General features: G+C 33.7%; 1 protein-coding gene across 1 annotated transcript in view; it reads left to right on the forward strand.

The window, feature by feature from the left end:
• The window catches only part of SP3 (Sp3 transcription factor), a 57,867-nt gene extending 48,882 nt beyond the window's left edge, over positions 1-8,985 (forward strand). Inside the window, exons 4-5 of the mRNA XM_017856954.1 lie at positions 3,342-3,538; positions 5,196-8,985. Of these exons, the coding sequence (XP_017712443.1) occupies positions 3,342-3,538; positions 5,196-5,512 (514 nt within the window). The 3' untranslated portion in view covers positions 5,513-8,985. The remainder of the gene's footprint in view (positions 1-3,341; positions 3,539-5,195) is intronic.
• The last annotated feature ends 2,614 nt before the right edge of the window (positions 8,986-11,599 follow it).

Raw genomic sequence — 11,599 nt, forward strand, 5'->3', positions numbered from 1 at the left:
AGTCTGACAGATGAAAAATACCTTAATATTGTCTTATTTAGTATATTTTAAATTACTTGGTGAGGTTGAGCATTTTGGGGATATTTTGCCATTTTAAAATTTATTTTTTGAATTGTTTTTTTTTGTGAATCTGTTAATTTATGTAATTGTCATGTGCAAATATTTTTTCCCAGTTTTACATTGCCTTTAACTTTTTCAGTGGTTTACAGAAGGCATTGTTATTACACAAGTAAAGAAACAGTTCCATCACTTACAGCTTGCAAAGCACAAAAATTTTAAGTTGATCAGCCTTTCCTTTATTAGATACCTTGTTACCATGCTATTACAAGTTTTCCATATTCTGAGAGTTATAAAAATGTTCATTTATATTTTCTAGAACTTTTGTGACTTCATTCTTCAATAGCTCACTTATTCTAAGCAATAAAAATTGAGATTCCTAAGAAAAGAAACTATATTGTTTCGTAGAGCTTGTTTGAACAAAATTCAGGTAGTATATGTGTGATAGATACACTTGTATAAATGACAGTTTTGTACCTAATTAATAGAAGCATAACATATGTAGTAAATCCAGACTATTCTGAAGTATTCTGCAAGGTGATACAGATAGTAGCTAAAAAAATTTTTTTTAGAATATTTGTCTTTTTTTGCAACCTTTTTTTTTTTTCAAAGAATATGGGCAAGATGGCATTTTTAGAGAACTAATTTTATTCATCCTTAGAGAAGTAAATTTTATTTATTTGTTTACCTTTTAAAGTAAGATGTAAAATATAAAATATTTAAAAATTGTAATTATTTAGCAAATATTTATTGAGCGGAACCGGCTTTCAGAGACTGTTTAAACTAGTGAGAGACAAATAATTGTAAGTAAAATACGTTCTAGAGGCATGATTGTTAAATAGGTTTTGTATGGATTAAACATCAGTCCATATTTTTAAAATTGTGCACAATCTGTTTTCTTTGTCAGCATTTCAGTTTATGTCCTGTTTTTCCCACCCTGAGCAGAGGAGAGTGTATTTACTTAACTTTTCTTAACCCCTCTACCCACAGTTTAACTTCCACTCTATCTTAGAATTATTAAATTATTGGGAACAAGTTTAGACACTCAAGAAATAGAAATGTAAAATTATTAGCTTTTCCTTTATTATAGGCATTAGTGGTGTAGATATTAATCAAGAAGAAAACTTTAAATCTTTTCTTACCTGAAATTTGTTGAGAAATTCACTTCAGTTCTCTCCCTTCAAGCCTTCATATAACATGCCGTAAATCCACATCTACCATATCTGTATCTTATCTTGAATCAAATTTTCTTTTTAAATAGAATTTTGGGCCTGGATATTGAGCTTTTTCCTTAAATTATATATGTGTGCAACCCTGCCCCTATGTTTTTTCTTTCTTAGATGCCTATCCCATTTTCAAATATTTCTTATCTCCTAATAATTCAGTTAAAAATACCTTCCCTAGCTTCTTGCTTCTTTGAGAACCCAGATTTGTTGCTGTTAATTTGTTAGTCTTGTGCTTTGTTAGTGTTCCCATGCTAAATTTTGCTAAGTTTGTGAAATACACTTTTGAGTTTGTAAAAGCGCGTTGATTGACCTGAGTCGTAGGCTTAGAGGAGAGGCATGAAATAATGAATACACGAGTGAACTGAATTGGGTTCTCTGTGAAATTGCTATGGTGAACACGATACGTAAAATTGGTTTGTACACCAGTAGCCACAAACATTGCTGTTTTTCTTAGGGCTTTTAAAATAATAAAATAAATTTAAAAATCTAAATTAAATGGAATCAATATTGGCTTTGGTTGATGAGACTTTGGCATTGCAAGGGAGCCAGAAAAACCTGTTTCACTCAACTCAGCTCTTTGAAGAGAGTTGTAGAAATTGGGGGTGGACTGGAGCAGAAACTAGAATTGTGTTAGATTATGACATCCTTGCCCTTGAGACAACAGCATGACTCCTCCTTGTCTTTACTTATGCTATTCCTCTGCCTGGAATGCCTTCCCTCCTTTCTATCTAAATCCTACCCACCTCCTCCACGAAGCCTTCTCTAACTACTGGAGCCCACATTGATGTCTCCCTGTTCAGAACACCTATGGCATCTAACAGCCAGCACTGCACCGTTTAGCACTGTTTGTCCTATGGCAATTTCACATGCTACTGAGTGTGAGTACATTAAAATATAAATGTGGGGAAATATGCATTTTTCCAGTAAATTTGAAAAACGATAGGTGTATTGTATACAGGAGGATTTACAGGCTATAGAAAGTTTTACAGGATATGACTAAACTGTGAGACTGGGGGAGGAGGGGAGTTGGGGAGGGGCTAAATGTACTTTTAAAAAAAAACTCAGAAACATTGTAAAGTTTATAAAATTGTTTTGTCCAAAGTGTCATGTTTTTTAAAACTAATTTATTCAGTAACTAGCCTAATTTTTTAAAATTTATTTTAAAAGGTTGAGAAATAACATTTTCTGTAGTGTTTAATACTATTCAAATTATCAAATTCTGGGATCAAAAGTTTTCTTCTTGCTTAGGCTAAGATACCTCTGTTCACCCATCTAATCTCATATCTTCTAAACCCTGTTCTTGGTATCAAATACTGATATGTAATAAATGTCAAATTTGGTGATGTGGAGAAAACTATTTTTAATCTCTTGTGTCTAATTTTGGCTTTTACATGGTTAATATGAAGGGAATTTTAAATGTAAAGATAATTTTGATTTGTATTTATTTCATCTAATGCTAAGGGAGTTCAGACCATTGCTTTAGCTAGATTTTAAAAAAACCTTTCTCCAAGCCAGTGTATATTCAGGGTGTGGCCACACGAATATGAATAAATACTCTTAAATCATGTTAAGGTCTGCTAAAGCTTCCTGTATCTTTTAATTGTACCTGTGATCAGTTATGCATTCATTCTTTGGTTTAACTATATTTTTGATTATCTGACACCATGACTTTTGAATACAGACCACATTTAGTTTCCTATATAATTAATTGGATAAGGCTTATGCATAGAATTTGTGAATGGTTCTGATAGAAGAATAAATAGCTTTATTGTACATTCTTTACATATGAAATGTCCTTTTAATTACATAATTCTTGAGCATATTTACATTTGGACAGCAATCACATTAATTCTGGAGTAAGGTTAATATATAAAATGTATATGCTTGAAATACATAAATTTTCATTTAAACTGATTTTAAATGGTTTTGGTTTCTGATTGACTTCATAATGATAATGTCTTCTATTTAAAATTCAACATGGGGATATATTATATAAATGGTAATGTCCATTTGAATATTTTCATATAAGGTATATATTATTCTGTGTGTGTTTTTTAGAGGTACCAATCTTGGGAAAAAGAAGCAACACATTTGTCACATACCAGGATGTGGTAAAGTCTATGGGAAGACCTCACATCTGAGAGCTCATCTGCGTTGGCATTCTGGAGAACGCCCTTTTGTTTGTAACTGGATGTACTGTGGTAAAAGATTTACTCGAAGTGATGAATTACAGAGGCACAGAAGAACACATACAGGTTACTAATATTTACTTTTAACAGACGAAAATGAATTACAGGGCTACATAACTGCCTTGACATTTTTTTTTTATTATTATTATTAGCATTTCTTACTGAACTGAATCTTTAAAATACAATGAATTACATCCAATTTTTACCTTTAGGAACACCATCTTAATAACACAAATTCCAAAGAACAAGTCAGTATGGCTTATCTTCTAAAATAAAGTTATTTAAGTAGACTTTGGGTAGCTCTTGTTGACATTATTGAATGCTTTAAGCCACGTTTATGCTATTTTTATTCTGTTAACATTTTTAATTAGTTATCAGCTTTTACTCTTAATCTATCCTATTCTTTTCTTTCTCCTTAACACTGTAACAAAAAATACTCCTGTTTCTTCTGATATATTTGGGCATTTCACCTTCTCTTTTGTTTTTAGTATCTCGGAGGTAAGGGAAAGGTATTTCACCGAGGAATAACCAAGGCAGTGTTGATGTGAAGACTTTCTCTCATTATATTATTTTTACATAGTGTTGTGTGGTTGTTAAATGAAATGGACCTATGACTGATCTACACTGAAACCTAACAGTATTAACTTAGAGACTTAGTTTTCTCCTACTACCATGTAAATGATTACAGTGTTCATCAGTCTATGCTCAACACTGGAGAATTGAAAAATACGTATTTACAATCCCTAGAAAGCTTGGAAGAAGCATGGTGAAATGGAGAACAACATGGATTTTGAAGTCGTCTGGATTCCAATCCAAGTTCCCTATTAGGTTAAGCGAATAAACTATCTCTGACATTGCTTCACATCTCCTACTTTGGCCCTTCAGTATTGTATAAAATTACCTATGAGGTCTGTAGTAGTACACAGATGCTCTAATTGTTTTAGTTCCTCTCTCTCATTGGGTAGGTAGAGAGATGAGATGAACCTATATGAAACTGCAACAGACTATTAAAGTAGGTAAGGCTGCTGGGCATGCCTGCCCATGCCTGTAATTCCGGCACTTTGGGAGGCCAAGGAAGGCAGATTCCTTGAGCCTCAGGAGTTTGAGACCAGCCTGGACAACATGGTGAAACCCTGTCTCTCCTAAAAAGACAAAAAATAGCCAGGTGTGATGGTGTGTGCCTGTAGTCCCAGCTACTCAGATTCATTTTTTCTACAGATTACTCATTCTTTTTGGATCTCAAACTTGTCGTGTCATTTCTTTAATCTAGAAATACCCTGTTGCTTTAATTCATATTTAAGAGTTGAAGGTTTAGTATCATGAACATGGCACGTTAGTATTTTAGTTATAGCGTGAAAGAATATACTTTTATTTAGACTTTAAAGTGTGTTATAGATTTTTTTTTAGCTGGCATCTTAACACAGGTATTTAAAACAAACAGCATAGTTGAGATATTAAAGTCTTATTTGAATATCCATCTATTATATAATATATGTTTGAATTTTGCTATTCATCAAAAAGTAAAGATGAAAGATTTATTTTAAGGAGGAATATTCTCTAAGAGAAATCTTACAGGGGTAGCTTGTAAAATGAATACAGTTTTAATAGACCCCTGCTCCCATCCTTACCTTTCAGCATTGACTGACTTTCTGTTTTGGGGGAAATGATTGAGCTATTAAAGTTGAATTTTTAAAACCAAGTAACTTAATTTTTTTCCTAACAGGTGAGAAGAAATTCGTTTGTCCAGAATGTTCAAAACGCTTTATGAGAAGTGACCATCTTGCCAAACATATTAAAACACACCAGAATAAAAAAGGTATTCACTCTAGCAGTACAGTGCTGGCATCTGTGGAAGCTGCGCGAGATGATACTTTGATTACTGCAGGAGGAACAACGCTTATCCTTGCAAATATTCAACAAGGTTCTGTTTCAGGGATAGGAACTGTTAATACTTCCGCCACCAGCAATCAAGATATCCTTACCAACACTGAAATACCTTTACAGCTTGTCACAGTTTCTGGAAATGAGACAATGGAGTAAATATTACACAAATACTTATTCATTGTGGTTATTTTATACAGTAGTGAGAAGAATATTGTTCCTAAGTTCTTAGATATCTTTTATTGATGTGCAAAAATTTTTGGATTGACAGTAACTTGGTTATACATGACACTGAAATGCCTTACTTTGTATGATATTCCATAGTATATTAAAAATGGTAAAATTGCATGGGTTTTGTAGGTACTTTTGGAATCTAGAAGAAATGAAATTTTACCAAGTTATATAAAGAGAAAATTGAATTTAACAATGCGAATGGTAGTCTAACCAAATGCATCAATCCTGTGTGGTTTAGTGTAAAAATGAGAACATGTTGGTATTTATCTATTGTAAGATAAAAAAGCTGGTGGGTGAAAGAAATCATGTTATGATAAAAAATTTTGTAATTTTCTTGATGACTGGAATTTTTATTATGCATAACTGACAAATCAAGTTTCCAAGCAAATGTTACATAGTGTAGGCTTTACTTAGCTTATCAATTTGTCATTTTGAAGCTAATTATTTTAATTAGGTTAACTATGTACAATATTTTAAGCATTACTCTTGTAAGATTTTGAAAACTACATTTTAACATGGAACTCTAGGGATAGTCACCTTTTAAATCCTGTTGAAAAGCCATGTTTAAGATTTAATTTGCCAAAATAATGTCTTGTTAATATTCTTTCGAATAACGAAGTGGGCAATATACCAATGTATTGAAAAAAGTTTAAAATGTATAAGTTGAGGCCATTTGGGTGGGTGAAGAGAATGTTTATAGTGAATTATCCCTTTTCCTTGACTATTGGAGGACCAAAAATAAGGTGTTATTGCGTCTTAGCAGTGATTGTTTATCCAATCCTTGTTTCCAAAAACCATGTCTCCCCCAGGGCCCTAAAAAGCCATCATGTAAATTACCAGTAAAGTATAACATATGCAAACATAACAAAATCAACTTCCATAGTGACGATACTCCAACCATATGGATATTAGTCATAGAAAAACTAAAGAAGTTTTATGGTATTTTTTTAAAGTCTTTTTTTTTTTTTTGTCTAGGTAGTCAGTCAGAGAGGGCTGCACTTAAATATCAATCATTTTCCCTTTCTTTGCTTCTTCCTTAAAATTTATATGTATCCAGTACATTTAATTGAGAAACGTATGTTTTTTATTATGCTGTATTTTCTTTTGATTTTTAATTATTGTTTATATTTTCAATTTAAAAATGTAGCAAAATAAAGTTACATTGCTGTCCTTGTAAGAGCTATACAATTTTCCTAAATGTATACCTGTAACTGCAGCAGTTCACCTATTTCAAAAATTTGGAATTGTGTTCATTTGTTATTCTTAAGACCACCTCAAATTTAAAGGCTACCTTATTGTACGTTTAAAGTGTATTATAACAGTGTGGTAGTTAATAAAACACTATTTTTTTTTCTTTTGAGTTTGTTGTATTCCTATGCATTAAAAATATTGCAGTGGTATGGGGTAAGAGTTGGTGGTTTATTTTCTTCAACTTGGCTTTTATTTTAGATTCTTGATTTTAGACACTGAATTGTAAACAGGCATGTTTATTTGAAGAAGAGATATATGGAGACACTGGTCATTTACTAATATTTTACTTAGTAAGATTGAGCTTATTAAATACCATTTTTGGAAAAAAGTCTTAGTGTTAGCCCACATTGATTCATATCAGTTTTATCAGTACCATTATTGTTTCCCATTTTAAAGCAATGCAGAATATTTTGATTTATCGAAAACCCAAATTTACATTTAAACTCCTGAAAATGATAAGACAAGCGTTGGTAACCATGGCAGGAGTTACTTGAAAAAGTTGTGTTTTGAATTTGCATGTGTTTGATCATGATAAAGGCAGAGCAGGAAGAAAGTAATGTGATTGTGTATTCTAGATATTTTAAAGTAAAAATCAAATTTATTAACACATATATACAGTGGGGGTAAATATGTCCATTTTCTGTTTTCCAGGCCCAGTCTGACTCTGTCTGTAATAGCTGATTGCATTGGAGAACTCTAGACACGCATAAACATGGACAGTTTTTCTAAATGTGAGACTTAAGCTTGTGATGTAAAATAGGAAGTTCTACTTGGAATAATACAAATGAACCACTAGAATTTACAATTATTTTGAAGTTACAGGGATTAGATTTTGAATCTTTAAACTCCTTTAGGTAACTTTTAGAATTTTTAAATTAAGATTAATGTGAAGAGAATGAAGTGAGCAGCAGGTGGTTCATTTGAGCAAACTGCCCATTAAGTCAGATTAAACCATTTGAGTGATAGAGACGTTTTAAGTAAGTCATACTGAATTTTTACAGTAAGTTTATGGTGTATTTTGAATCCATAGGTATCCATGCATATGTTATGAATTCATAGAGAATGAATGCAATGAAGAAAATAAGTAGTCTTGAAAATTATTTAAATTTTAGATTTTTTTAGTGCTCACTAGGAATATATTAGTGAACTTTGGAACTTTTACCAAAGTTACGTAACCTCGGTGTAGATAATTTTAAATATTTCTATTTTTATATTTTAAAATGTTGAATATACTCTGGAAACAACATTTGAAGATTTGCTCTGATGTCAACTTTTTCTGGTTATAAAATCTATTAATATTGTATATGAGTATAATATTTCTCAGGGTAGGTATACTCTAATAGGTGTTAATTGCTTTATTTTTGTAAAGGCTAGAGTTAGTGCATATTGAATATATTTATGTACAAATAGTTCCTATTGTAACGTTTAGTGGACTCGATTATCTGTATACCTCAAATTTTAATTTAAGAAAATAATCACTTGAAGAGCATCTAATTTTCTATAGATTGAGGCTTAATTATTGAAAAGTGACTCAACCAAAAAGCACATAACCTTTTAAAGGAGCTACACCTACCACAGAAAGTCAAATGCCCTGTAAATAACTTTGGTCTTTCAAAATAGTGACTGCTTAAGATACTTAAAAATGCACATAACATATAATCTGAAAGCATGTCAAACATTTCATAGAAAATAGTTCTGAAACAGTATTGTTCATCAGAAATTGCTGGGGAGCATTTTAAAGATTCCATGGGCCTGGTAGCCGCCTCAGCTTACTAAATCAACATCTCGGGATGGAGTGTATATGTGTTTTGAAACAGCTGCTCAAGTGGTTCTGTTAAACACTCCTGTGTTACAATCACTTAAAATAGAGCAAGCATCCCCTTAGGCTCTTAATGGTTGTTTAAATTCCAGTACTGCCTACTCGAGATCCAAAAGTTTTGTTTTTTGAAAAATTTGTATTGTGTTCAATATTTGAAATTTGGGGTTGCATAAATGATTATGGAATCACATTTGGTTTTCAAATATATAAACTGACATGTTATGCTACCTGTTAAAGAATTTGGTTTTCAGTTTTAATTATATGAAGCTGGTAACAATCGTTTTCATTGTAAAATAATTATTTTTCACTAAACAGTATGTTTAAAACTTACTGCCATGAATGAGTACTAAGTCTTTTGTTGTCTGACAATAAGCATGAAACAAATTAATTCATATCTTGGGTACAAAATTTGATATTTTAGTGAAATCACCTCAATTTTATTTAGTGTTGAAACAAAAATACATTGACCCTTTGCCTTGTTCAGACAGATTTGCATATGATGTAAATATATATTAGTGGCAGATGCAAAGTACTGTAGAAACCTAAAAGAGGGAGAATTCTGCATGAAGTCTAGGAAACTCAGCAGCAGAAATGGCGTTTGCAAAGGTACAGTGTATGTTGTGTGATGGGGGTACTTTGTGAGGGACAGAGTGGATAAAATTTTAAGAGGGGCTACCAAATTGCAAAAGAGAAGAATTTATTTTTTTATGAGTGATTCCTAGTTTTTTTTGGGATCCTACACCTCCCCAAAAAAATTTAAGTCCAGGGTTTATTGTTTGTTTGTTTTTTCCCTATATTTGACAGGGTCTGTCTCTGTCACCCAGGCAGGAGTGCAGTGGTGCAATCATGGCTTACTGCAGGCTCCACTTGCTGGTCTCAAGCAATCCTCCCCACTTCGGCCCCTTAAGTAGCTTGGACCACAGGTGCGCATCACTATGCTCGACTAATTTTAATTTTTTTTTTTTTTTAGAGATGGGGTCTCACTATGTTGCCTAGGCTGGTCTTGAATTCCTGGGCTCAAGTGATCCTTCCATTTCTGCCTCCCAAAGTGTTGTGATTACAGGCGTGAGCCACCACGCCTGGCCAAATGTGCGGAGTTGAATACACGTAACAAAATTGGAGTCTAAAGGGTATACAAGGTGGTTTTTTTTTTCCCCTGTTGCTTTTATTTGATGTTATGAAGTCTTTATGATATGAATATGTTTTTAAAACTGTAAAAGCTGTCATGTATATTGTCATGTAATAAGTCATGCCACTTCATTGTATTAAATACGTTTAGGATACAGTTTCTGATGTTAAGAATGATATCCTGAGAAGGTCTATCTCCTTCAGCCCGTCTCCCCATTTTTCACCTTTTAACTCTTCTAAATCTATTCTAAAACATACTAGATGTGTGATATTGATAGTTTTCTTACCTTCTTAAAACCTGATTTTCATCATTCATGGAGGCTAACCATAGTTACTCCCTCTTCATAGGATTGTTGTATTAAAATATAAGCAATTTAGCAGTGCCTGACTTACGGTAAAGATTCAAATGGTAACCTTCCAATGCCCTCCTCCCCGCTTAACTCTGCAGATTCCATTTTTCTGTAGTGAAGTGTTTTAGAATTTTCATTGTTTGACTATGGTTCGTGCATTAATTTTCCAAAATGAGGGGAGTCTTGTTTCTAATGCAAAATGTGAAAAGAACAGTTGGGACCTAAATTGATAGTGGATAAAGTGTCTGAAGTGACTGCCCTATCAGAAAAGGATGGAATAAGAAGAAAAGACTGAGGCACATAGGTGTGTATTTTCTTGAGGATATTACACCCCTATGTAAGATTCTATCCTATTTGAACATTTCTAAAACCAGCCGAAGAATCTTCAGGTTCATTTTGACTGAAAGATAAAATTTAGCATTGAAGTGGTTTTTAAGGTTGGGAAAGGCCATCAGAGAAATGGAGTTATTTCTCCCCACCACCCTTCTACAAAAAAAGTCTAAGCCTCCAATTAATAGACAACAGGGAAATACAGGAAGTGTTGGCTTAGTGACCTTTTAGGATACCTGCCCAACTTACATCCCTTTTCTGAGCATTACTTTCTGCCACCTTCCATGAGGAGCTGTTCAGAAATCAGACAAGGAGTGGACATCTGGTCAAAGTTGAGCCAATTAAATGATTTCTCCTGAGAATTTGGAATTGGAAAACTGATGTCTTGGAAGGTCACATCTGGAACATAATATGGGAGGCAGAGAAAGCAAAGATGACATTCAACCCCAGAAGAAAAAGAAAATGGCTTTCTTGATTCCTGATAATTTGGCAGTGTTTGTTCCAGTGTCTTGCATTTCACTGTCTGCATTTCATCCTCCTGGGGATCCCCAAGATAGCCTTAAAACCTTACAGAGAGACCCCCCAACTTAGTTTTTTCTTAAGCAAGTCAGTAGGCTGTTACTTGCTACCAAATAATGCCAACTAAGACAACTGAGATAACAGTATATTCTCATAAAACATGATAGTTAGAGTTGGTGACTTGATCCTATAGAAAAGGGTCTCCAACCCCTGGGCCACAGACCGGTGCTGGTCTCTGGTCTGTGAGGAACCAGGCCATACAGCAGGAGGTAAGGGAGCATTCCTGCCTGAGCTCTGCCTCCTGTCAGATCAGCCACAACATTAGATTCTCATAGGAGTGCGAACCCCGTTGTGAACCCCACATGCGAGGGATCTAGGTAGTGCCCTCAAGAGAATCTAATGCCTGATGATCTGAGAGCAGTTTCATCCTACAACCATCCCCGCCCCCCATCCCCCATCCCTGAAAAAATTGTCTTCCACGAAACTAGTTCCTGGTGCCGAAAAGGTTGGGGACTGCCATTCTGAGAAACAGCAACAAAAAGTCACGTTTATTGCCTGCCAAGTGAGTCAGATTTAGATGAGGCAGAACTTAGTATAGAGTTGGGATGAATCAGA

The sequence above is a fragment of the Rhinopithecus bieti genome, unplaced genomic scaffold (genome assembly GCF_001698545.2).
Source record: "Rhinopithecus bieti isolate Rb0 unplaced genomic scaffold, ASM169854v2 scaffold_43749, whole genome shotgun sequence".
Classification (NCBI taxonomy): domain Eukaryota; kingdom Metazoa; phylum Chordata; class Mammalia; order Primates; family Cercopithecidae; genus Rhinopithecus; species Rhinopithecus bieti.